We start from the raw sequence: 25,465 nt of genomic DNA on the forward strand, positions 1-25,465 counted from the left end.
GGCCGATGTTCATCCTACTGCAATTTGTGTAGTGGTGTTAAGCTTACAGGAGAATTTATTTGTAGGGAAAATTGTACTGAACACTTCTATTGCAGATGCAGACAGAGCCTGAATAGTACTCCCCATGCATAAAGCAAAGAGGTAGAACTGCTTCATTTTCACAGAAAACATAAGAAAACTTTACAGAGGAGATAAATGGGACAAAAGAAATGAGTTTGCAGAAGGAGGCCCTTCCTTATTAAAATACAAGGGAAGTTTCAACCACTGGAAAGCAGTGGAGTTGAAATGGATGTATAATGCTTCACAAAGAATTTTGGATGGATTACACCAGAAACTGAAGCTTGCTGTTTTAAGTGAGCTGTCCCTACTACTTGAAAACCTTTCAGATGGGCAATTTGGGTGTCTGCAGTCCCTGGCAGCTCCACTCCATGTCCCTGGGAATGTTCTGGATGGTTTTATAGGTGGTTTCCCCCTCTTCATCCTCCTCATTCCATCCGTGTGTGCTCTGCCTTTCGGGAGCAGTCTTTTGCACCTCTGCTAGGTGCACGCAGAGGGGAATGGATGCGAAGGACATTTACGGTACCACAACCGCACAATCCTGTTGGTTATTCAGACATTCCCCGAACCTCGGAGGATCTCCAAGCCCCGGAGGAGCTTTGCCCGCGCCGGCTGCCCGGGGATGCCCTGCCTTTCCCGGGGGATGCTCCGGCGGGATGCGCCGGGCGGGGCCTGTCCTGGCCGCCGCCCCCGGCCCGGCCGCGGCCGCTGCTGCGCTCCCGGCGGCGGGCGGGCCCCGGCGGCGCCGCGGCGGGACCGGAGCGGGCGGGGAGCGGGTAAGGAGCGGGCAGGGACCGGCTCTGCCCCGGGGCAGCTGGGCCAGAGCAGCGGGGCACGGGGGGACTCCGTCCGAAGTGGAATTTTCCCGGTAGTTGAGGCGCAGCCACGAAGTTCTGCCTTGGAACGGGCCGGCGGATGGGGCTCTTTGTTTTGGTGTAAGAACATGATGCATTTAACAAAAATATTTGGCTCCTTTCTCTTTTTTTTTCTTTTAAATTTCTTTTTCTTTCCCCATCTTCCTTTCCTTTCCTTTCCTTTCCTTTCCTTTCCTTTCCTTTCCTTTCCTTTCCTTTCCTTTCCTTTCCTTTCCTTTCCTTTCCTTTCCTTTCCTTTCCTTTCCTTTCCTTTCCTTTCCTTTCCTTTCCTTTCCTTTCCTTTCCTTTCCTTTCCTTTCCTTTCCTTTCCTTTCCTCTCCTCTCCTCTCCTCTCCTCTTTCCTCTTTCCTCTTTCCTCTTTCCTCTTTCCTCTTTCCTCTTTCCTCTTTCCTCTTTCCTCTTTCCTCTTTCCTCTTTCCTCTTTCCTCTTTCCTCTTTCCTCTTTCCTCTTTCCTCTTTCCTCTTTCCTCTTTCCTTTCCCCTCTTCCTTTGCTCTTCTTTTCAAGTAGAAGTGGTGAAAAGGGCACGGTTTTGCCCAGGGGTTTGAAATCACGGCGGAAATCGGGAGGGTTTGGGTGCCGGGCATCCTACGGGATCGCATTCCCATGACTTCTGCCTTGTTAGGGAGGAGACTGGGGCAGGCGAGGAGTGTTTTTCTTTAATGCTCGAAGCGAATTGAATTCCTGGAGCCTTTCTCATATTTTCTTAGTGGTTCGGCCGATGATGTTAGAGTATGCACGTAGGGTCTGGTGATGTTAGAAGTATGCACGGTGTTTGAAAGCGTGGCTGCAGAAATCTCTCCCATAGATCCAGCCGGGGCGCAGGGCTTTGGGAAAAGCCCCGGAGCGGGTGCAGAGGATGTGCTGCACAAGGCTGGGATGTTTGAACTGCGCTGACTCCGGGGATGGAGCTTCAAGGATAGTGTAAACGAGAAAAAAAAAAAAAGTAGAAAATATCCCCTTTCTGGCTTTAGGTAAGCGCTCACGGAAGGGGGGCTTTGCAGTAAGGGTTTTTTTTTTTAAGGTGTAACTGTTCTGATATTTGTGGGAAACAAGTGTGCCGAGAAAACTGCTGACTGAGCTGTTCTCCGGACCCGAGCGAAAATTACACAATTCTATTTCTTCCCCGGTGTTTTTGCTGCGAGGTGGAGAAACCCTGACTGATTTCTCTGCAAACAGGACTTAGCTATTTTTTTTTTGGGAGAGTGGTAATGACTGACTGGGGAGGAGGGAACAGAAGTTTTGGAGCCTGAGGCTTTTAAACATGAACTGTTCATTTTGGTGTTAACTAGCTTTGCCCTGTCTGGGGACTGAGACTCTTCTGTAGCTGTGAAAGAAGAAAAAGCAGGAGCTGAAGAGAACACTTTATGTTGTCTGATTTGTGCAATGGGAGAAAACGGCGTGAGGAAAGATTAGCTGCCTCCTTGCCTCTGTGTGTGAGAGGAGAACTGAGCACTGTGCTCTGTAACCAGCTGGGGCTGAGCTTAAGAGTAATTTGTTTCAACAGGCCAGAGATTGTATTTACCTGATGCTGGAGTTGTAAATTACACCCCTGGGAAAACCTGCCCCAAGGCAGGTATCAGGTCCTTGCTTCATGGTCGGCTTTGATTGTTTTCCTTCTCCCTCATGAATATGCAGTAAGTGGTATTTTCTAGCACTTCAAAAGTTATTGGGGTTTGTAAATGTAGTGGCCCAGCTTGTTGATGATCTCTGAATAGCAGGTTAATGTCGGTTTGTGAGTTAATCTGTGTGTGGACATGAACTCCAGCATGAAAACAGAGATGCACTATCCTGGGCAGTGCTTGGGTTTGTTCTGGGTAAACAAGATCCCTCTAGTCCATTACTCCTTCTCTTCTGGTTTTGGTTGGTATAAATACAAGCTGACATCTTCTGCTTCAGCAAAGCAGGCTGCCCACGTGTCTGTCTTTAAAGGCTTTTGGAGAGGAACCCAAACGAGGCTATTTTTGGTGGCTGTGTTACGAATTACACTTTCTGACATGACTGTCACCAGTTGCTATTAACAGTACTTGTATCCACATAAACAAGGATTTAACCAGTACAGCTCCCCTTAGTGCTGGTATTCCTTAAAGCAGGGAGAAGGGGAGTATCCCAGAGATCAGGTGAGAGCTGTTCTGTCAGAAAATGTTCCTGACAGCTGTCAGACAGTACTGTTCATGTCTAGAAGACCTCTACAAATCTTATGTCATGGGTTATACTCCAGGGAGGTATTGCCATGTGTTTGTTGGGCATTAAAATATGCGGCAGTTTTAAGGGCAGATATAAAAACTGACTCAGAACCAAAACTAAAGTAAAAAAAAAAAAAAAAAGGACTATTATGCTGTTCAGTGATTTCCTAAATACAGGATTTCTGTCAGCTTCCCTACCTTTTATTACTCACTCTGAGATTAGTGGCAAAGAGTTTTGAAGCGTTCTTCTGTGCTGTGTATTCTTTGTGGCATTTCATCCCTCCCTTCCCTTGGACACTGCAAACATCAGCAGAGGACCAGACTTAAACTTCTTTCTGTCCACAGCCAGCTTAATATTTTGATATGTGATCTGTGTGCCAAAGTACTCAGGCTTTTTTTTTTTTTTTTAATCCAGGGAGCTGCTTAATCCTAAAAAAAAAAAAATTAAATAAATAAGAGAGCTCTTGTTATTACAGAAGTGGGACAGCCACCCATAACTGCATTTCTGCTGCTTCTTACTCCATTATAAATCTCTGTCTCTGCCCAGGGGAGGGGAGAGGGAGAGGTTTGGGATGTTAAAGTACTTGCCAGAGCCCTGTGCAGAGCTGCTGTGACCAGAGCACTTCTGTGGGATGTGCGTGCTTTCCTAATAATAAGATGTTTCCTAAACACAGTTAAAAAAATTGCTTCAGTAGATTCCATTAACTTAGTGACCTCCAGAAGTACTGCAAATAAAAATAGATTTATTTTCCTGTCTCTTCTAGGCCAGAGCATTTTTAAAAATTATTGTTAAAAGAACCCAACAAACCTTCTGTACAGTGAAATGGCAGCTGGTGTCAGTAAAGAGTTTCCATGAATCCCTACTGTCCTTTGGCTCTCCCAAATGTGCCTATGGAGTGTCAGCTGTGCCATGGCTGTGCTGGGGCTGAAGAGGAGTGTGGTTCAGAGGATGAAGCAGGACTAGCCTAGGGAGCTAAATGGGAGTGGGCACTGTGGGAGCTGTGTTGTACACATGACAGGAACACAGCAGAGTGAATTAAATATTATTTACTAATCTTGTCTATGCAGATAATGGGAAAAAATTAAGTGCAACAGCACAGATCAAAAACCAACCTCCAGCTAAAAAACTTTTTAAGGGTCACAGGTTTGCAGTGAGCCCTTTCTAACATTAAAAAAAAACAAAGAAGTTTTCACAATACACTGCTCTGTGTAACTGTTTTGCTTTGAGAAGATGCAATCATGTCTTGCATCACACTTTGCAGTCACCTCTTGCACACAAGTGACGTGTCTCAGAAGACTCTGTGGTATTCAGAAAAGAAGAAAATAAAAACTCTGAGTAGTTCATATTGGTTTTATCAGGCTTTTTGTTATTTCTCCTAGGAAAAACAAGCTTTTTTCTGTTAAAGATGTTCACTAAAACATAGAGAACCATTTTGTGGTTCTCAGGATTTAATCCAGTTCTAATTTGAGCTAGTAAAGCTGTTCCTAAAGTCTTCCTGAGGGTTTTCCTGGCCATCCCATTAGCCAGCAAACGGGGCATGGGCAAGGATCCCCCTGTGCTGCCTCCTCTGTTCCCAGCCTGGAGCCCAAAGATGCCCAGAACCACGGGCCACTGCACCTGTGTTAGTGACACCTGGGGCAGCCTGTCACCTCCTGAGCTGGGGAATCTGCCCAGAAAACAGGAAAATGCTGGGATGGAACTCTGCTGGGTGTCACCTGCAGGAACTGAGTGAGAACTTGGAACTGATGTACTCAAGAAAGATGCTCAGACTCGTGCTGAGTACTGCTGTTTGCTATTCTTACAGATATGCCAGAGACAAATGTGGTTTTTATCACTTTGGTTATGTTAAAAGGAAAAACAAACAGGTTCTAAGTGTACCTGGGGCTCTTCTTTATGTACCAGAATTATGCAGTTTGTGGTGTGATCTAAGATGTTATTTCATCTCCCTGGAACAAAACAGTTACATGTAGCTGTGGCTTGGGAAAACTGGTTTTTATGTTAGAAAGTGCTTGTTGCAAGCCTGTGAGCCTTGGATGTTCCGTAGCTGGAGGCTGATTTTTGCCTGACTCCTCTCTCCACGCTGCTGCATTCACTGGTTGGTGTGTCCTGTAAGGTGTCTGGATGGGCTGGGTCACAGCAGGTAGTGCAGGACCTGCTGAAAGAAACCTTACAGCTCCCCTCAGGTGAGAGAGGTGGCCTGTGGGGCAAGAGGACCTCTGCTGCTTTTTGCAGCTTCAGGTCTGCATTCCAGTGTCTTTCCTGATGGGAAAGATACACTGGCTATCTATTTTAGTTTCTAATTTTTTAAAATATATTTTTAAAAATTATTATTTTTCATTTATTCTATTTAGTTTATGTTATCTCATCCTGAAAGTTATGTTCCTGATAACAAACTCTGCAAAAAACTCCTTGAGAGGAATGAGGGTGCAGATCCCAGGTGGCTGTGCGGCCGTGATTTGTAAAAACCTCTTAATCTCTTTAGGAAATACCCTTGGTTTGTCTCCATAAAATCCTACAGACACTTCCAGTAAATGTCTCTAGGCTTTTCTGCCTCGATTCCTGCTCCCCACTAAGAAAACAGGGAAGGACAAAGCTGCTGTGACTCACCCGTGGTGATGTGACTGCCGGAGCGGGGTGAGGGAGGGTGTGGGAATCACGGCTCATGTGCATGGGAAGAGTGGCTGAAGCTGATGGAGTTACACACAGGACCAGTCATGCATGAGGTTTTGTTGTCTTTTCGAGGCAGCTTTGGAATGACTTCACATCTGAGTGTTAGGGAAGGACTCCCAGAATGGATCTGCACATGAAAAGGAGTTTTTTTTACAGTGCCAAACAGCTGAGGTTTGAGTGATTATCCATGGCAGAGATGGGAATTTTTGAGTAGCTGCGCTAAATTTTCACATCCAGTGTAAGATCCTCTGTCACTGATATGTTTTATGAAAAATCCTTTCCTTAGTGAGGGAGAAGCTGAGAGGCCTCAGGAACAAAGTGTAAGCAATGATTATCTGCTGCTGTGGAATGCAGCAGGTGGATCTGGGATTGGTCTCATGTGGTTGTTTCTAATTAATGGCCAATCACAGTCCAGCTGTCTCAGACTGTCTCGGTCAGCCTGAGCCTTTGTTATTCACTCCTTTTCTATTCTTAGCCAGCCTTCTGATGAAATCCTTCCTTCTATTCTTTTAGTATAGTTTTTAATATAACATATATCATAAAATAATAAATCAAGCCTTCTGAACATGGAGTCAACTTTCTCGTCTCTTCCCTCACCCTGAGACCCCTGTGATCACTGTCACAATCCTCACCATCCAACATCCTCCTCTTGTCAGCAAGGAGAGCTCCTTCTCTGGGGAGGATCCACTTCAGGCACAGCTGAGCAGAGGTTACCAGAGATGTGACTCTGGCTGCTTTTCTTCCATTCTCCATTTGGGAGCATCCCATAGGTTTTCCCTCTGCTGTGAATCTCGTATCAGCTCACAGCCTTTTAAAGCATGAAGAGGCAGAGCAGTTGGAATTTCCTGAGGCCTCCATCCTGCAATGCCTGTGGGATCCCTCCCTGGCTGCATCCCAGATGCCCTCCTGGTGTGCAGTGCTGTGACCTCGTGGTGGGGAGTCCCCCACACCCCAAACCCTGTGACATCATCCTCACTAGAGAGTGTTCTCGCCTCTGACCAACCTTTTCTCTGTCAAAGAAAGCGAGTGTTTTCTCTGCTTGGGAATTGTGATGGGTTGTGTTGATATCCTTAAAAATGTCGATTTTTTCAAGCTGGTGCCTTCAGGCAGGAACGAGCAGCAGTGAGAGTTGTTTGCAAGGGCTGGGCCTGCCTTTGCTCTGGGGATGTGCTCGCTGTCAAAAGCTGAAAGCTTTAATTCCTCCAGCTCTTGGGGCCAAGAGTAAGGAATTCCAAATTAAACAGATTAGCTGCAAGCCCTGAACTTCTCCCAGCTGTGCCTATGCCCCAGAGAGTGAGCAATGTAAATAAAAGGTCACACTGCACTTTGAAGTCGGTGTATTTTTGACTATTACACCAGTTCCTTATTTTCTAAAATGAGTAATGCAGTGGGAGGCTTAATTCATATCCCAAATACAAGAAAATTCCTATTTCCCATCAGCTGTGGCTTTTGTTTATGTTTATTTCAGATGTATAGACTGGATACATTTTTTTATGAGTATCTTAGATAGAAAAAGCAGAGTTAAATAGAAGTGCACCCACATGTAGTATCAAAGTAAAATTGGAAGCAAACCATCATAAATCAAGCAGTATTTTATGTAGAAGTTGTGCTTCAACTTTTTTTTTTTTTTTTGCAGAGTTAAGTAATAACCAAAACAGTGACACAAAGAATATGGCTGTAAAACACAGAGATAAATCTGCCATGTTTCACTTGGATATCACAAGGGCTCAGAAACATTTAGGGGTTTTTTTATATACCATATGTGCTTTATGGCTTAAACTGCAGAGAATTTGTACCTCCCTGAGAGACTCTTGCACTCAGTGGCAAAATGCTTGAAGAATTGTCTGGGTATTTGTAGAAAGAACAGCAACAACCCATGGTGTGGTGGTGGGGCAGCTTCAGCACAGCGTGCACAGGATGCAGAGCTTGGCATTAAATTTCTACATGGCCTGTATGCAACAGACAACCTTGCTCCTGGAAATAAAACTGACTTGTAGTAGTGGAGGGGGTCCGTAGTTTTTCTGGAGGGGTGGAAATAAAAACGGCCAGGCACTGTCCACAAACAGAGCAGCTCCTGAGAACTCATCTTATTTGGAAGGGATTCTTTAACTCTTTTGTCACACTGTATGTAGATGAATCTGGGGGGTTTTTTTTGAGCTTGGAGCAAGTGATGAGGCTGGTGTTTACCCAGCTGAGCCAGTGGCACACATAAGTTTTGTGCTTGGGTGTTACAAAGGGAATTTGTTTACAGGATGTGTAGCTTAACAGTTCTGGAGCTGCAATGGCCTCTGGAGCTAGAGAGGCAGTAAGGGATGTATTTATAAAATGATGCTTTTCAGTGTGTTGGGAGTGTGAGCACTGTCTATTAAACACTGCATTTTCTTGCCTTATGCTTTGCAGAAGGGAGGTGTTTCCCTGGTGCTCCTCTTTAGCTGACCCCATGCTCCTCAATATTTTAAGAGACCCTTTGTGTTTGAACATTAGGGGATGTGCTGGAGGGTTTTAACTGCTGCCAAATTTTAGGGGAGACACCTGAGAGTGAGAAGTGCAGGGGAGCCAGCTGTGCACTGTGAAAGAGGTGACAGGAGGCCGTGCTGTCACAGCGTGGTGGGGACATTGCTGATGGCACCTCAGCAGCCTCAGCTCGCTGAGGACCCAGGTGCATCTGGGCTCAAAGTGCCAAAGCCTTGGGATGCACCTCAGAGAGGGCAGGGAGTTATTATTAGTGCTCAGTGGAGGGAGAGGCAACAACATCCCCCAGCAAGGCATGGAAGTTGAGCTGTGTTTTTGCTGCAGATTTGATCTGGGATTTCTGGAGCCACAAAGGAGCCAGTGATAGCCACAGCCTATGAAATCTCTCAACAATAGGATGGGATTTCTCTTCTTTCCATCCTCAAGGTATTAAAATGAAGAAATTAAGCTGCAATGACTGCTCGTTAAATGCTGAGGGAGTGTGTTAATTGATAAATGGGAAGATTGTTTTCAGGCAGAAGAGGATGAATTGAAATGAATTGCAACTTTTGGGTTCACTGGAATTAATGCACCTAGGATCAACTGTTATTTCAGCCAGCTTTTTTTTTTGTACTGGCAGTTTCAATATTCTAAAAATGGTATTTCCTGCCTCCTATCTGAACAAGATACCACACGTGCTTGTAATTTAAATGTCACAGGCCACATAACATGTGTGATCAATGCTTTCTTGTATCATTTTCCTTTTACCCAAAGCATTTGGGTTACATTTATGTGGGTTCCATGGGGACCTTTGCTCTTTGGAGGCAAAACACATCTATCCTGAAGCCTGAATTTTAGTTTGATTTCAAGGAAAAATGTCCCAGTTCATAGGAAGGAATTCGGAGCACGGTTTAGGACAAAATAGAAATTGAAAGCATTACTTTATTTCTTTGTGCAGATGTAAAAGGATCAGAGAACAAGTGATGTAAAGCAGCATAAGACTGATTTTTTTTTTTTTAATACTAAATGAATGGTGTTATCCTTAACACACAAGAGCTTGTATTTCCTTGTATTAGCATGACATTATCCAATCAGCTTGTAAAAATCCATTTGGGCTTTTTTCCTCCATTCCTAGTAGTCATTTTTGGGGATCAGTGAGCAACAGTAGGGGAACCACTATCTATTTCAACACTTGTTGCATGTGTGTTTTTATTATCATCAGCATCTTTTTTTCTTTTAAAAAAGTCCCATGGAACTGCAACAGCAACAAGAAAGCTGCAGCCTCTGACAGGTACAGCAAGGGCATTGTGACTGCAGAGGAAAGTGGTTTTTTCTACTTTTTTCCATCTGGGAAAGTGTTTTTCTTCATTGACACTTACTGACTGAAGTTAAATGCTTGGCAGGTGGAGTTCAAACATCTTTTTGTTTTGTAATGGGAAAAAAACCCCCCTGCCAAATAATCTGCAACATCACATTTTAAAAAGGGAATAGTAACAGACCTCGGGGGAAAAAACCCCCAAACATCTGGGAATAATAAAGGACACTGAAAAATTCCATTTCTAACAAGAAAGGGAAACAGTCTGCAAATGTGCCTTTTATTGTAAACACCCAATTTTCTGATTTCTTTTCCATTGGTGCATCTCAGTGTTGTGTGATTTGCCCCTTGAGCATGGCTGTGGTCACACTGGAGGGTTGTGGCAGCATCCCCAGAGCCCCTCTGCAGAAAAAGGCTTCTCTTCCATCCACATTGTGTTTTTTTCTCTCTCTCTGGCCATCCCTTATCTCCTGTAAATGCCAGAGGAGTTTTTAATGGCAGCCTTCGAGGCTGTTTCCTTATGTTCTCTTGTCTACCAGGCTGCCCCAGTGTCCCAGCTGTTCCAGGAAAAAGCCACACCCCGAGCCAGCATCACATTAGCTGCTCTTAACAAATGAGACTTTGAAAAAAGGGCTGAAAACTTTGAAACTTCAGCTCTAGAAATAATTAATGCTGAAAGAGCCGTGGTGGCAACCAGAGGGAGAGGAGGAGAAGGGTGTGACATGGGAGGAAAAAATGATGACCAAGTCAGAGAGCAAATAGCTGTGATTTTTCTTTCCATTGCTGCGCTTTATGATGGAGTGATTGTGTGGGTGAGGGACACACTGGCAGCTGTGTGTGTCTGAGCTATCACAGTAATTTGTACTTGTTTGCTCCTTTTCTCTCTCTCTCTTTCTGTAAGTGGTGATTAGCGTGCTTATGAAATAACTAGCATAGTGCAAATATTTTTCTGAACAAAAAGGTTGAGAGTTCAAAAACTAATGAAGGACCAGAGCCCCCCTCTGTTGAGAGCTCTCTGTTGGTCAGCCTGAGATTAAGCAGATTGTGCCACAGTTTATGGCACTTTCTTACTGGCTACACACTGCCCCAGAAATAATGGAGTAATGATGAAAATAAAGACTTGCAGCACAAGTTTCACTTGGATGAACTGCAGCATGTCTAGAAGTGAACTGTTCTCTACGTCTTACAGAAAAAGAATGGCTTTTATGGTTATGTGATTCTGTAGTGCTGTGCCATTAAACAGCCTGACTGTGGCTCTCTGTGCATGAAGGGCAATAGCTCCAAGTCATCATTAGCTGACCCTAATTAACAGAGTAATGTACATGCAGGTGGTTTTTGTCCATGTGAACTCCGCCTTCCTTGTGCTTTCAGGCAAACGTGGATGTGTTCTGACAGAACAAGAGTAACTTTCTATCAAATGAGCCATGTTTATATGTGGCCCCCTGCTGTTTCATTGTACTCCATTCCTCCCCAGGCTTTGGCAATTTTTTGCTTGCTCCCTCATCAGGCAGGAGCAGTGGGGAGGAAAAACTCAGGGCACAACATGCCCTGCATAAGGATGCAACGAGCATTTAGATTTCAGCGCACAATTTAGAACCACGAAGGCAAGATTAATGATTTACTGGTTGCAGTCCTGCTCAGAGGATGTCCAGCTGAGCTCTTTTACCAAAGACACTTTGTTTGATGAAGTGTAGTTTATTAATTGGTCTGAAGACCTGTCCTTTTTCCAGGCCACCAGCCAATTCAGCGCTTGGCAGATGTGAGTGCTGTTACTTGGCCTTGACTTGTGTTTCATCAGCATTTTGTCTGCGGTGCAGGCTTGCAGTCTACTCCTCAGCAGGAATGTACTGCTCATCCTTAGGGCTAATTTCTTGTTTAAAAGTTTAATGCATTTCCAATGCTTCTTTACAACATGTCCAGTCTCCAAGAGTGTAAGTCTGGGTCGAAGGAACTGATGTAAATAAAGGGATTCCTGCCCAGGTCTGGCAGGCATCCAGGTTTTTGTCCTGATGACAGCAGCATGTGTACCTTTGCCATCAGCACTGAGTTGTTACAGCTTTTTGTCAAAAAAATAATCCCTTCTCTGCCTCCTGATTCTATTTTTGGAAACAGCCACACCATTCTTAGTAAAATGCTGGGAAGGAGGGGAAACCTTATCCGGAGCAGATGCCCGGTATGGAAAAATCTCTGTCCATATCTGAAATGATGCATAAGCTGTATAGTATTATGTTGTATATAATGAAGCTGAAAGTATTATTCAGGCAGTCCTGTACTGCTGTGGGGCATTCTGCTCTCTCTGATTGAGAGTCTCTGTACATCAGATGCTCTGAACAGCTTGTAGAGAAGCTTAGAACTCCCTTCAATCCCCAGCCTAGGAGAGCACTGGGGATTCACAGGCAGTTTATCAGTTTCTACACAGCTATCTCAGATTATACATGTAAAACAAAATACACTGGATTTGTGAACTGCTTGCAAATTTGAGCTTTGTGTGATTGGAATTTAATTTGAATCATGTTTGTTGTTTCTTCATAGGCTTGCGGGTGATGCTTTGTGCAAGTGCCTCAAGTTTTTCCTACAAGATGTGTTCCCCAAATCCAGCAAACTGGGTCACCTTTGATGATGAGCCTCTCTTCCAGTCACCTCAGAAATTGGTTGACAATCAGAGTAGCTCCAAACCAAATGGCCTTAAGCTCAACCTGTGCAGTGTTCATGAGTCTTCAAGCAGGTCATCCTCTACAGGCAGCACTCCGCTCTCATCTCCTGTGGTTGATTTCTACCTGAGTCCTGGACCCCCCAGCAACTCTCCACTTACTACACCTACCAGAGAGTACCCAGGAAAGCCCTGCATTTCAAAGTCTGGGATTCACATGCTTTACCCCATCCCTGAATGGCCATCAAATGTTAACCCTTCTCCATCCCCCGGGATGTGCTCATCCCTGGCCTCGCAGAAACCGAGCAGCCTTCCTTTGAGCCCCTCACCTAATGACCATCCAGGTAAGACTTTGGTCTCCAAATCAGCAGATGAAGGAAGCCCTAACCCACCAGGAAACTGTGAGGAGCTGGCTCCAGGACACTTCCCGTACTTCCACAGTGACTGTGCTTTTTCCAGTCCTTTTTGGAAGGAAGGGTGCTCCCTCACCATGTCACCAGCTAATGCTAGCATGCACAGGAAGGACAAAGTGCTTGACAGGAGTGGGGGTCATCCTGGAGACAAAGAAACATGTCATGATCAGAAAAGCCTTAACCAGGGCTCCTTCAGTTACATCTGTGAGAGGCTTGAACACCTGCAAGCTGAGAGCTGTGAGGCCGTGGAAAACCCACCCATCTCCAGCACCCCTGCGTGGCACAAGCTCTCCCCCACCATCCCACGCAGCCTTTTCAGGAGCCAGAAATCAGATGGGTGGCCATTCATGCTGAGGATTCCCGAGAAGAAGAACATGATGTCATCTCGGCAGTGGGGCCCCATTTACCTGAGCGTCCTGGCTGGAGGGGTGTTGCAGATGTATTATGAGAAGGGCCTGGAGAAACCTTTCAAGGAGTTCCAGCTGCAGCCGCAGTGCAAGCTGTCCGAACCCAAACTGGAGAGCTACAATGTCTCAGGAAAAATCCACACTGTGAAGATCGAGTGCGTGTCTTACACGGAGAAGAGGAGGTACCACCCCAAAGTAGAGGTGATCCATGAGCCAGAGGTGGAGCAGATGTTGAAGCTGGGCACCACCGATTATAACGACTTCACCGATTTCCTCATGACGGTCGAGGAGGAGCTCATGAAGCTTCCTACTGTTTCCAGACAAAAGAGGAATTATGAAGAGCAAGAAATGACTCTGGAAATAGTGGATAACTTTTGGGGGAAAGTCACTAAGGCAGAAGGAAAACTGGTAGAAAGTGCGGTCATCACACACATTTACTGCCTGTGCTTTGTGAACGGCGGTGCCGAGTGTTTTCTAACCCTGAACGACCTGGAGCTCCAGAAGAGGGATGAGCGTTACTTTGACAAGGAGCAGGACAAGAAGTGGATCGAGATTCTCGACTGCCATTTCCATAACTGTGTCAAAGCACAGGAATTTGAGCAGTCACGGATTATTAAGTTCACGCCCCCGGACGCCTGCAGGCTGGAGCTGATGCGTTTCAGGACACGCTACAATGGGCAAGACCTTCCCTTTTCTGTGAAGGCTGCCGTGGTGGTTCAGGGGGCATACATTGAACTTCAGGCTTTCATAAACATGGCCTCAACTGCTCAGATCCCCACACGTTTACCCTCTGTGAAATACTGTGAAAACGTCATGATACGCTTTCCTGTTCCCACACAGTGGATCAAAGCACTTTGGACCATGAACCTCCAGAGGCAGAAGTCCCTAAAAGCCAAAATGAATAGGAGAGCATGCCTTGGGGCTTTGCACGAGGTTGAATCTGATCCCGTAATCCAAGTCTCGGTTGGAACAGCAAAATACGAGAGTGCCTACAGGGCCGTGGTGTGGAAGATTGACAGGCTTCCAGATAAAAATTCAAGTAAATAACTTGTGCTATGGGCTTGGGTGTGTGTCTTCACTGGGCTTATGCTTGTGTGCCTCCATCAGCTGTTGTGGTTTGGGTTTTTATCTGTGGGATGCTGTGGGTAGAAGCCAGAATAATCTTTTAGAAAAAAGAGAACACAGACTTAACAATTTCTTTAAACCATGTTTTCATAATTTATTTGATGGAGGCAGGTGTACTGTCAGTCATTTCAAGTGGGTGGTATCATGGGAGCAGAGCTGATCATTCAGAGTAAACCTCAAGTCTGTAGTAGTAAGGCTGAGGGAAGGGTTTATGCTTCCTGTGACCAGCTGGGCAATGGGTGGGATGGGAAGCAGAAGCTGGTAAAATGATTTACTAACCAAATAGCACACAGCTAATAGAAAAGGTGGGAGTGTCACTGCTCGGTCTTGGATTTCTAGCATCATTTAAGAAATGGTGGGTATGATGCAGAACTAGAAGGTGCTGTGGTTAAATTTGCTGTAGGAAGTGCTGTGCTTTTGCAAAGGCTGGTTTCTGTTACCTCTTTCATGGGTTTGTGCATTGAGATTGTATATTCATGGCAATAACTGCACCAACAAAAAATGCCTCCCAATTTATTCCAATTTCTTTCTGATGGTGGTACCTCACTGAAAACCTGCGGCAGTACAAAGAGCTACGTTTTTAATTGCACACATGGAAGTAGTTAATTTAATTTAGAGGTGAAAATATGACTTTTTAAAGAGGAAAAAATAGAAATATTTGGGTTTACAATTCTAATTTTTGGTCATATTATCAGTACCTTTCGAAAGACATATACTACATTTCTAAATGCATAAAAATTCTTGAGGAATATGGTGTCCTGCTTCAAGTTCTGCAGAGCGAAGGCATTTGATCCTTTGCTTGATCCTTTGCATTATGTGCATCTAAGGCTTTGGGGATCTGTGTAAGACAAGGGCACCTGTTAAAGCATTTAATGTAAAATACCTGTAAAATCTGTACTTTTGAAAAAGGGGTAAGTGTATGTTACTAACATATGGATTGTTCTAGTCTTGTATTATCCTGTCTGGGCTAACTGTCTCTTTAAAATGTCCAGAAAAGATTTTACCTTCTTAAGTCCCCCAGTTTCAGGCATTCTGCTAAGCCAGGACTAATGGTGGGGGAAGAGCAATGACAGAGAGAGGGAAGTGAAGAGCATGGGCTGGGGAGGCTGAAAAATGGACAGGGAGGGCAGAGGAGTGGTGGAAAGATGTAGGAAAATGAGAAGGCAGAAGAAGATTCTTTGGGTCTTCAAAATCCCTGTGCTGTGCTCCAGGTTTCAGAGATTTGCAACATGTTGCTATGACCTGTGTTTTCCCAAGGCTTACAGGACTGTTTGGGTAGCTTTTAGTATTCTTTGCTATTTAATGTAGGTTTGCTTCTATAAAATCAAGTCAGCAGTTTAGGCAATTTTAAAGAAGATTCTAAGTCTTATGAATTTCCTGCAGTTCTCTCACCTGAAGATTTGATGTGCACAATTAACTTCAGATTTAAGTTATTTGAAAGGAAGAACTGGGGTTTTTTTAAGGCATTCCACAGCTCTACATTATTTTCCACCAGTAGCTTAAACTTTTGACAGCTGAATAATTCCTTGAGCTGAGATCTGCAGAATCATTTGTCTCTGTGAAATGTTCGTGCGTTTGAAAAAAAAACATTTTGGTAGTAATACTGCCCAGTCAAATTTTAAACCTCTATATCAAGTGCTCTGTGCACAGTTAAGAGTTTAAAAATAGAGTTGTCCCAAGGCTTGCCAAGAGTCTGGAGACAGTCAAACTAATAGAAATATGTAAACTTTCATAATGTGTTTACTGCAGGCGGAAAAATATGCTGAGGACTTTGCTTTCAAAAAGCCTTTGTCCAAGGCTTCTTAAAAGAAAAAAAAAAAGAAAGGAAAATGAAAGGTTGCTTACAGTTATATTGTGGCTCCATTTATAGATGTTGAAATATGTTAATATCCACTGGATTCTACTGAAGTGTTTCTTGGAAAAGTGATGGCCAAGTGAAGTCAGTAGGAGCTGCAAGAAACAGCAGACTTTTAAAAGCTGCCTGTGCCTATTCAGATATTGTATTTGGAGTCAGAATTTTAGTATTATTTTTAAAAAAGGAAAAAAAAGGAAAAAAAAGGAAAAAAGCTTTGAAGGGCTGATCCAATGAAATTTCTGCAAATTGAGTCTATGTTTGTGAAACTGGGGCTTAGTGTGAGGAAATGCAGAACATGTTATGATTTTAGCACAGTACTGGGGCCAGACTTTGCAGTGGAGAAGCTGTGTCAGCTGCTTCCCAGGGAGTTCCCAGGGAGCAAGGGAGAGACTAAACTGCAGAGCACTGTGCTTTAATCACTTGCTGTGCAAATTTGAGCCCTGTGGTTTTTCCTGCTGGGACAAATCCTCCATCCTTGAGCTGCTGTGCAAAGCAACGGCTCTTCAGCTGCTTATTTCTTATTTCATTCTGCATCATGGAGCCACTGAGGAAGCAGGTACTAAATAAGACAGCAGATTGGAGCTTGAGGAGGTTGTGGCTGCTGGCAGCCTTGTTACAGCTTCTGTGCATGGACTCTGCTGTGGGAGGTGATGTGGCTCCCAGGAACCACCAGCTGCTTTTCTATCTTCTAAACTGCCCAGCTGGGAACTCAAAGCCATTGTTTTGACAGGTGGGCTCCATCCTTGCCCAGCCACCTCCTTCTGGCACCGGCACCACAGTGAGCTGGTGCTTGGTGGTGGTACTGTCCCACTCCTCTATTCCCTATGCACTTCTCCCAGCAGGTTGGAGAAATGTACCCATTTGGACATAGCTGCAGGAGTTACTAACTTCTAACAACCCTAATGTCTGTAAATCTGCCCTTAGTAATTGTTTATGTTTTCATGTTCAAAGTAAGAGTTTTAGAACTGGACCTATTTTGGTAAAACTAGAGTTGTTACATAACTAAGATAACCAGTACATTATTTTGGCTTAAATTGCTTTGCTTCATGAGCCTTTCTCAGATCAAGGTTGCTGGAATGCTACTTACACAGGTGAAAAAGGGCCAAACTGTGTTAATAAGTGCAAAGTGGGATTGTTAATGGCTTTTGAAATGCTGTATGGATTCTAAATGATATTTGGAATCTAGTTTCATAGTTCTACTGATCTTTTGTTTGTTTGTTTTGGCTTTTTCATTGGTATTCCACGGTGACAGAGAGCAAGAGTTTGGAGTACTTTTAGGAAACAAGAGCCAGGTTTTCAGATTAGGGCAGACTAAAATCTCTCAATTCACAAAGTCTTAACAAGTTGCATAGACAAATAAAAGGCAGGGTTTCTGTCTCATAAATTAGATAGCAAAGGCTCAGTAATCTCCCCAAATTCTTCTGGTTGCTTCTTAGGAGTGGTTTGATTTCATCAGTCCAGGTGGTCATGTGTTGACAGCGCCTGATGGGCCACATTTTGGATAGCTGGGCTTGAATATGTCAGGGCTCTGAATATGCCACCTTAGCACACTGTGCCTGCTCCAACCCACCTGTCTTTCTACAGCACCACCTTTTCTCTCCTTCTGGCCAACACCTGGCTTTCTCAGCATTACAGTTTCTTTTGCAAAAGAATCTACACACAGCCTCTCTCTTATTCTAACTTCAGTGTGACACAAGGCCTGGGAAGCAGTGGTTTCATGGAGCAGAGATGAAAAGAACTTCTCAGTTTTAGGTGAAAACTGGGGGGATGTTCAGAGTCTTCCAAAATGCTGGTCAGTCACTTTGTCATCTGGCAGCCGATGGGAAGAAGTTGCTCTACACTCCTAGCACAGCCCAGCAGCGGCAGAACTTCTCCACAAGTGAAGGGGTGAGTACTTCCCTTTGACATTGGTGTTGGTGCAAGAGACAGATGGGCTGGGGGAACCCTGTGTTTTAGGAATAGGCAAAAAGGTCCAATGGAATCTGCTCCAGAGGACCCAAAGCATTGTCCTTATCCAAATCTCAAACCCGTTGTCTCTGCCTTTGCAGGCTACCATCTAAGGAAAAGGAAGCACCCCAGAATTCACTGCATCCCAACACCAAGACCCACCTCATGGCTGTCAGTCAGCTGGAATATAAACCCAGAGGTTTCTTTGGATGGTCCTGGATCACAGCTATGCCATATCTAGCAGGGAAACCTTCTGCAACAGAGGTATGGCTCATCTGTGCCTGGACTCAAGCGGACATCTGTTATCCAACATTTACCATCCAATATCTGCCCAGGAAAATTCCAAGCAGTGATTTTTTCTGGATTCCATTTCTCAGAAGACAAAATAATTTTCTAGACTTTCTAATTTCCACTGCTATTTGTTTCTTCATAAGCCTCCCCTCCAAAAACCCAAAGAAAATTCTGAATTTGATCTCCAAAAGCCCTTAGATGTATGCTGGTTGCCTTCTACCACAAATTAACTACAAGCAGCAAACCATTTTTCCTCAGATTAAGCACAGCCCCAGAGGGCTTGGCCTTTTCCCTGGCCAGGACATGCCATGGCATCTTGGTGCTGCAATTCCTGCTGTCCTCCCCAGGATGTTTCACTCATGGCCGGCACTGTGCAGTCTGTGCAGCCCAACCCAGGAAACAGCACAAATAGCAGGGCAAGTAAGTGTGTTGCCAAGCTGCATCCTGGCACCAGCATGGGAAAGGGGAGCAGGTCCTGGGAGCCAAAAGGAGCACAGTTCAGGTGGGATGACATCTTGCAGCACATCTTGTGTGGCTCTGGAACAGGATGTTCCTTGTGGTGTCCTGTTGGTGGGATGATGGCGGAGTCAAGGATGAGCGGTCCACATCAACAGAGGCTCATTCCACCATGTCCAGGCAGTCTGGAAGAGGAACTGAGGACCAAGAGAGTGTTAGTGCAGCAGAAATGGCCTTGGAAACAGCAAGAGGTGACCAGCAGCAGATCAAGGCTCATATCACAGAGGTGCAGAGATCTGCCTGTCCCTCGGTACACGAGTGATGAACACCATCTCCTCCTCACGCTTGTTCTGTGCTCCAGTTTCATTCCCAAGACATTGGCAGGTGGCTGTAATCCTTATTTCTGACTTTGTTCCCTCCTCTATTTCCATAATAAACTCCCTGATGTTGCAGTTGCACTTGTCTCTGTGTTTTGTGTTATTGTCCTGAGACTTCAGCCACGTGCTGCATGCCCCTGGCATGGCACTCCTTGCAAACTGGGGATCTTTGTGCTCCAGTGCCTTGCAGGACCCTCTCCTGAGGTGTGCCCAGAGGTCTGTGTAATGTTACAGGGAAAACCTGCAGCACAGACAGGCACCCAGCCCAAGGCTCCTAGGAGCAATGGAGATGCAGCTTTTTTATTTATTTTTGCCTTACAAAATGCCTGTGAGCCTGTGGACGTGGAATATTAGCATTATTTTCCCCAGGGGATGGATAAAGCTCAGTTAATGTTAACTCCGTCTTCAGTATTTCCTTCATTCTGTTATGGAATTGATTCCTGTCACTGGGGGAAGTCAGTGCATAAAGAATGGGACATTTTTCCCTGAACTTCGAGATTCCATTCAGTGTAATGGATGAAAACCAAATATACACTGCCAGGCTTGCCTTTGACAAAATACAGGCAATCCTTTTTCTTCTTCTTTTTAAATTTTTTTTTCCCTGCCTGCAGCCAAAGCATAGTTAGTTGTCTATGCTGATGATTAAAATCCTGGAGAGAGGAGAAATGCAGAATTGCTACGTTTTGCCCTGAAGAATTTGGAGAGGATTCTTTTCATTATATTAAATTGTATTATCCTGCTTTCACACACACAGTCATTCTGCTGGCTCCAGTTGCTTTGGGAAGCAGGCTTTCACCCTGTGTTCCTGTGTGCCAGGAGAAGTGCTTGCCCTTATCATTGCCACATGCAAGAAATGCTGGAGCAAGTGATCCTTAGGATCATCCCTGGGATGATTAAAGTAATTCAGAATATGCTGCACAAATCCTTAATGACTCTGCTTTATAACATCACAGTTATTTTAGCAGCACTTTTTTTCCTTTTTTTTTTTTTTTTTTTTTTTAAATGGGATATGTTCTTTTCCAAAGCAGACAGGGACTCCAGGTAGCCTTTATCCTGGCAGGTGGGATGTATCTTGTTTGAGCAGCACTCTGAGCTGCACCTTTATCTTCCTGCTGTGGACATAGTGTAATAAATGATGGTACACTAGATAGCTGTAGTACTTGAAATAAGCACTGCAGTAAAATTTCTACAGCACAGAGCTCTGGAAAGGGGGTTATTGGCCACAGGGCAGCATCTCTGCCTTGACTACACTGGGACCTTCCAGTTTTTATTTTTCTGTCAGAGTAAGAAATGCATTTTTAAGGGAAAACTGAAATTCCATCAAATAGTTTGAATTTAGCAACAAAGCCCTACATTTGTAATATCCTCTCAATGAGAAGCTGAAAGGATCTGGTAAATCTTGTGTAAATCAATTTGTAAGATTGCAATGACTGTGACAAGTGTAATGAAGCAGACGGGAAATGAACAAGGGGCCACCTTATGCCCAAACAGCAAAAGATTATAGATAGAATAACCTTGTATCAAACAACAGCTCCGTGTTTATAAAAGGTAAAGCTGTGCTCTCTTGCTAGGAGACAAACCTAAACAAAGAAAAGATAATTCACTAATGGTGTGGTGGTTTTCTTTTTCTTTCCCAAGGTTTGGATCATCCACACAGCCTGTCTTACAAACTGGAACTGGGATCAGACCAGGAGATACCATCTGACTGGTACCCATTTGCTACTGTCCAGTTTGTTGTTCATGACACCTGTGCCTCAGGAACAGAAGTGAAGTCCCTGGGCATAGAAAGTGACCTTCAGCCCCAAAAACACGTGGTTCAGAAAGCTTTTTACAATTGTCAGGTATTCTCAGAGCTATGCTTTCCATGTTTTCCTCCTCTTCTCCCTCCCTGCTCCCCCATACAGTATTTGAAAAGCAAATATGCTTTGTATTCAAAACACATCTTGCGTGTACTTTTGATAATGACTTTGAGCAAAAGAATCATTAAATAATAATTCCTTGTCTGATCAAAGATGAGACTGAAAAATAGAACTGTGAATGCAGGTTTGTTTTTTTTTTTTCCCTCATTTGAGCTATTTTTGGGAGTAGTGGTTTTGAAATCTGTTGGGTCTGGAAATATTTTGATTTTGTGTCAAAGCTTTTTTTCGTGCTCTTGCTGCAGTTCACACTTTCCACGTCCAATTATTTGCTAACTCTACCTGCTGTTTTTTGTTTTCTACCTGCAGGTTGAAATTGAAAAGAAGTGGATTAGTCTTGATGGAGAAGACCCAGATAAGGCTGGCAACTGCCTAATGCAATGAAAGAGGACAGGAGGCACTGTCACAGGATATTAGTAGGAATCAATTTCCATAGGAAATTCTATTGTTAGAAGAAGTGCAGTGACCTAGTTTAGGGTAAACACGGTCATTGAATTTTATTTTAGTGCTTATGGGTTTGAGTCTGCAAATCAGTACTCATTGGACTGGCCTGCATTCAAGTAAACTTCCTGTCATGGGAGTCCTGGTATGAGTAAGGTCTCCTTGTCAGAGCAGCAGGATGTGAGCACTTCACTGACTGATTCTAATGAATTGTTTTCCTGTTGTATGTCTGTGACTGGGGAATGATCTCATACTCCCTGTTGATACCTAATGGCACTACTCAAAAGGTTCATGTCACTTGGACATGTAATATTTGGTAATAAAAATTTCCAGAGTGCTTATGATCTATCAGCACCTGTGTAAGGTCCAGAAGGACCAATTACAGTTTTTAGTGCTGTTTGAAAACTAAAGTCCCTCATGCTTTGGCTCCCCTTGATGTATGTGAGTAGAACAAGTCCAAAAATATTCCCAACAAGAGCCTTAATTAATGAGTGGGAAATTGGGTGATTTCATTGGGAAAAAGGGTTCTCTGCAATAATACTCTTTATTCTTCTGTGGCTGCAACTGTTCCCTCCTCAGCACTTTTTAGGTTCACTCAAAGTAATCTCTTGGGCAAAAAACCCATATGGCAGATGTGATTGAAGCTTCTGTGCCAGCATTAGACAGTTCCTGTTCACTGCTGCAGCAAGGGAGATAAGATGTGGATTCTCAGTGAGCGTAAATCAGTCCAGGCTCATTTCATCTGGTGAGGCTTGGAGAATTTGCACCAGAGGAGGTTTCCCCCCACAAGCTGGAGAAAAGACTGGTTGCTGCTCTGTGTCTCCTTTAGGATGCAAGTTCCAGATGTTGGTATGGAAACTGCAGGAGCTGTGGCTTTGAATAACTTTTAAGACATGCATGGAAAGGGAGATGTTTTCATACTCCTGGCTCTAAAGGCATTTTCCATGGGGAAGTAATGCAGGAATGGACTGTCACAAGAGACATGAAGCTGTGATGCTTCATCAGGCAGCCTGAGCTACTAATCACTAATGTCAATGTGTTAATTGTGTTTTCAACAAACAATTGGCCTTTAGGGAAAGGTTCTAATACTTTCCTTCAACCATTATCCCTTTTGCCATTTTCTGCAGGCTGTAATTCCATGCCTGAAACAATATGATAAATTTAAAAAATGCTCATGATACCCTTTTTTTCTTTTTGGGCTGCAGTTTTCTTAAAATTAGCCTTACTTCAAACTAAAATTAGTGGAGAACAAAAACATAGGAATGCACTGCCTCACTTTATATTTTGTATAGCTTGTAACTGTTTATATGAACATTGTGTAAAAATACAGATAAATGGTATTCCCCAAAAGTAGAAATATGTGGGATATACACAGAGAAAATTACCAGTCTGAGGAAACAGAAGACCATAATATGAACCTAGTTCATCACAATAAACTTTTCCCCCCATCCAGAAGCTGAGAATGAAATGGGTAATAGATTCTATAGTAAGTCCTGAGGGCAGGTTTTTTATGGGTATTGCATTGCCAAAGCCCCAGATAGACTATCATGGTATTTGGGCTTCTCTATATATCCCTTTTTATTAGCAGATTATATTGTTATAAATCTAAGCAAGCGTTGGACTATAGTAGTGATCCAAATATGTCTCAGCTGTTGCCTCCTCTGTCTGTGTTTTGACTTGAGCAGCCATTAGCACCTTCAAGTCATGTTTGATGTGTTTTATTAATATTTAATTTTGGTTTATATTCTGCTCAGCTGAACTAAGGGGTACAGCGTTGCCACCAGGGCAAAGTGTTTATACTTGGCGACATGGCAAACTCTGCAGTTTGCTGAAGTCCATGGTTGTACTACAGCTACAATATTTATTAACCTCCTTGCTCAGTGAGGTAGAGGAAGCAAAAAATGCATTGCAATTACCTGCAGTTACCTTTGTCTGGGGCTGACTTGTTTTGATTGGCATTAAACAGCTAATTCAGTAAACCTATTAACAGTGGTTGCTCTCCAGAGCCTGTCTCACCCAGCTGGCCCCTACTTTTCTGTTTTTAAGAACAAGGAACCTGAATATCTCCATTCCATCTCTCTTTCATCTTAGGATCTCCATTCACAGCACTCACCTCCTGGGCATTGGGTACCTGGTGGTGTTACAGGTCCTGCAGAAGCTGTGGCTGCTGCTGTGCTCTCAGGTGTCTGCTGTGTCTCAGGATGTGTTTAAGGAGCCTGTGTAGTGTTGACCCTTCAAGATACAAGCTACTGTTTGCAGTGAGTGGCTTAAATAATGAATGACCACCTTACAAGTCACCATTCCTGCTAGAGAGTTGTATTAACTCTAGTCGTATAAAGGTGTTATGGTGCAAATGATCATTCAGACTTACTGAACTCAATAAGATAAAAAGGTCAAGCTACAGCTTTGTCTGTGTTGCAAACCCCTGGATTTTCATTTGAGACTTGCAAGACTCGTGATTAACTTTAATCAGAAAAGGATCAGGATAACAGGGAATTAACTCCACAGAAATACTGCTACACTGAAAGTTACTCTGTTTAATACATGGCTTTCAGTTTAAACTTGACAATTAGTGCAGCCTAAGATTGAATAATTGCCCTGTTCAGTCTCACACTGATGTTCATATGCCTTGATGTCAGAATATTTAAAAATAGGCTGCAGTTTAATGAAAGAAAATTTGGGTTGTCTGACTTTTTTCCCTGCCATCAAATTCTGACTTCCTATTATATTGCAACATGCCAAACCAGAAATAACCAGGCTTCTCCTTTCTTCTGTGTTGGCTTGAGCATAACTTACTGACCAAATATTCTTAACTTTAAGACTCATTGCTAACATTTTCCATGAATGTTAGCTGCAGTCTTCTTAAAATTAGCCTTACTACTGGTAGTATCAGCAGCTGACACTGAGTAAACATACGGGCTCTGAATTCTTTAGAAATCTCAGCTACAAGTAGTCTAACTGTAATTTTGGGAAGGGCTGTGGAGATGAGGAGCAGTTGCTATAAGCTGTTGTGAGGCATAAGCAGTGTCCAGCTAGCAGAAGGACTGGAGCTTTAAATAACCCATGAGGTATTGGCATCCTGTGAGGAACCAGGTTTCACACGTGTCTGATGTCTGCTTCCCGCAGAGAGCGCCTGCAGCCACTGAAATGCTTCCAACTGCCTGGGTCACTTAAGATGCTGACATTTCACTAACATTTATTTCAGGGCAGTGTTTAGATGTTATCTGTGTTACCTTGACAAAGAACCAGCAGGGTTTGGGAGATTTTGTATTTAAAACAGAAATCAATAGAACAACTATTTTTATAGTGCGTTTGCCTTACTTACAAAGTGTTGTATTTGCTGAAACCAACAAACTTTATCTTTGCATTCATCTTTCTCATACTAATTGTATTACTCCAGGTAAATGGTATTTGATGTAATTTTGGATTCAAACACCCATTGAAGTGATTGGAAGTCTTTTAACTGATAAAATGGGATCTGCATCAAAGTCTCTAAGAATACAAGAGAGGCAAAAAAAAAAAAAGAAGAAGAAAGGACTAGTGTAATGGTCTGTAGATAATTTTTTATGTCAGTAAGTAAGAAACCTGCAATGCCTGCTTATTCCAACCAGAAGAGAGCACAAAGGGTAAGAAAAGAGGTGTTACTGGATGCCACAGCTAGAGATTGGGAACAATGGTTCTGTTGCTCCTGGGTAGAAGCTCTCAAGAAATGAGGATGATGATGCACTCCATTGAGCTTGATACCAAGCCACTGTCATCCTTATGCTCCTTGCTTTGTTTTCCTCCAGATTCTGTATTAATTGTCCAAAAGCATTTTACATCTGAGCACATGTTTCCACATGTTACTTTTGGTTGTGTTTATTTTGCCTGGCAGACTTCTTTGCTGTGGTATTGGTGTCCATACTTGTATTTTGCATTTATTTGTCTTTTTGTTACTTAACACAGTAACTAACTGCTGCAGTTAGTAATTCTTAGCAATAATTTTGATAACTCTGAAGCAGTGCTGTTACTCCTAATGGAAACTATAATTTTA

The 25,465-nt window shown here is 43.5% G+C and overlaps 1 protein-coding gene across 1 annotated transcript; it reads left to right on the plus strand.

Moving 5' to 3' along the window:
* Window positions 1–772: 772 nt before the first annotated feature.
* Window positions 773–25,465, plus strand: STON1 (stonin 1). Its single transcript, XM_084201971.1, has 4 exons — window positions 773–833; window positions 12,087–14,063; window positions 20,714–20,916; window positions 21,301–25,465. Exons 2-4 carry the CDS (start codon window positions 12,098–12,100, stop codon window positions 21,373–21,375), a joined length of 2,244 nt encoding a protein of 747 aa, XP_084058097.1. The 5' UTR covers window positions 773–833; window positions 12,087–12,097; the 3' UTR covers window positions 21,376–25,465.

This window comes from Fringilla coelebs (genome assembly GCF_963513975.1).
Source record: "Fringilla coelebs genome assembly, chromosome: 3".
Classification (NCBI taxonomy): Eukaryota; Metazoa; Chordata; class Aves; order Passeriformes; family Fringillidae; genus Fringilla; species Fringilla coelebs.

Coding starts and splice junctions, on each gene's coding strand:
- STON1 (XM_084201971.1), top strand. CDS start 12,098: ATGCTTTGTGCAAGTGCCTCAAGTTTTTCCTACAAGATGTGTTCCCCA. Junction 14,064..20,713: donor GCTTCCAGATAAAAATTCAA/GTAAATAACTTG, acceptor TTCTTTCCCAAG/GTTTGGATCATCCACACAGC. Junction 20,917..21,300: donor AAGCTTTTTACAATTGTCAG/GTATTCTCAGAG, acceptor TTCTACCTGCAG/GTTGAAATTGAAAAGAAGTG.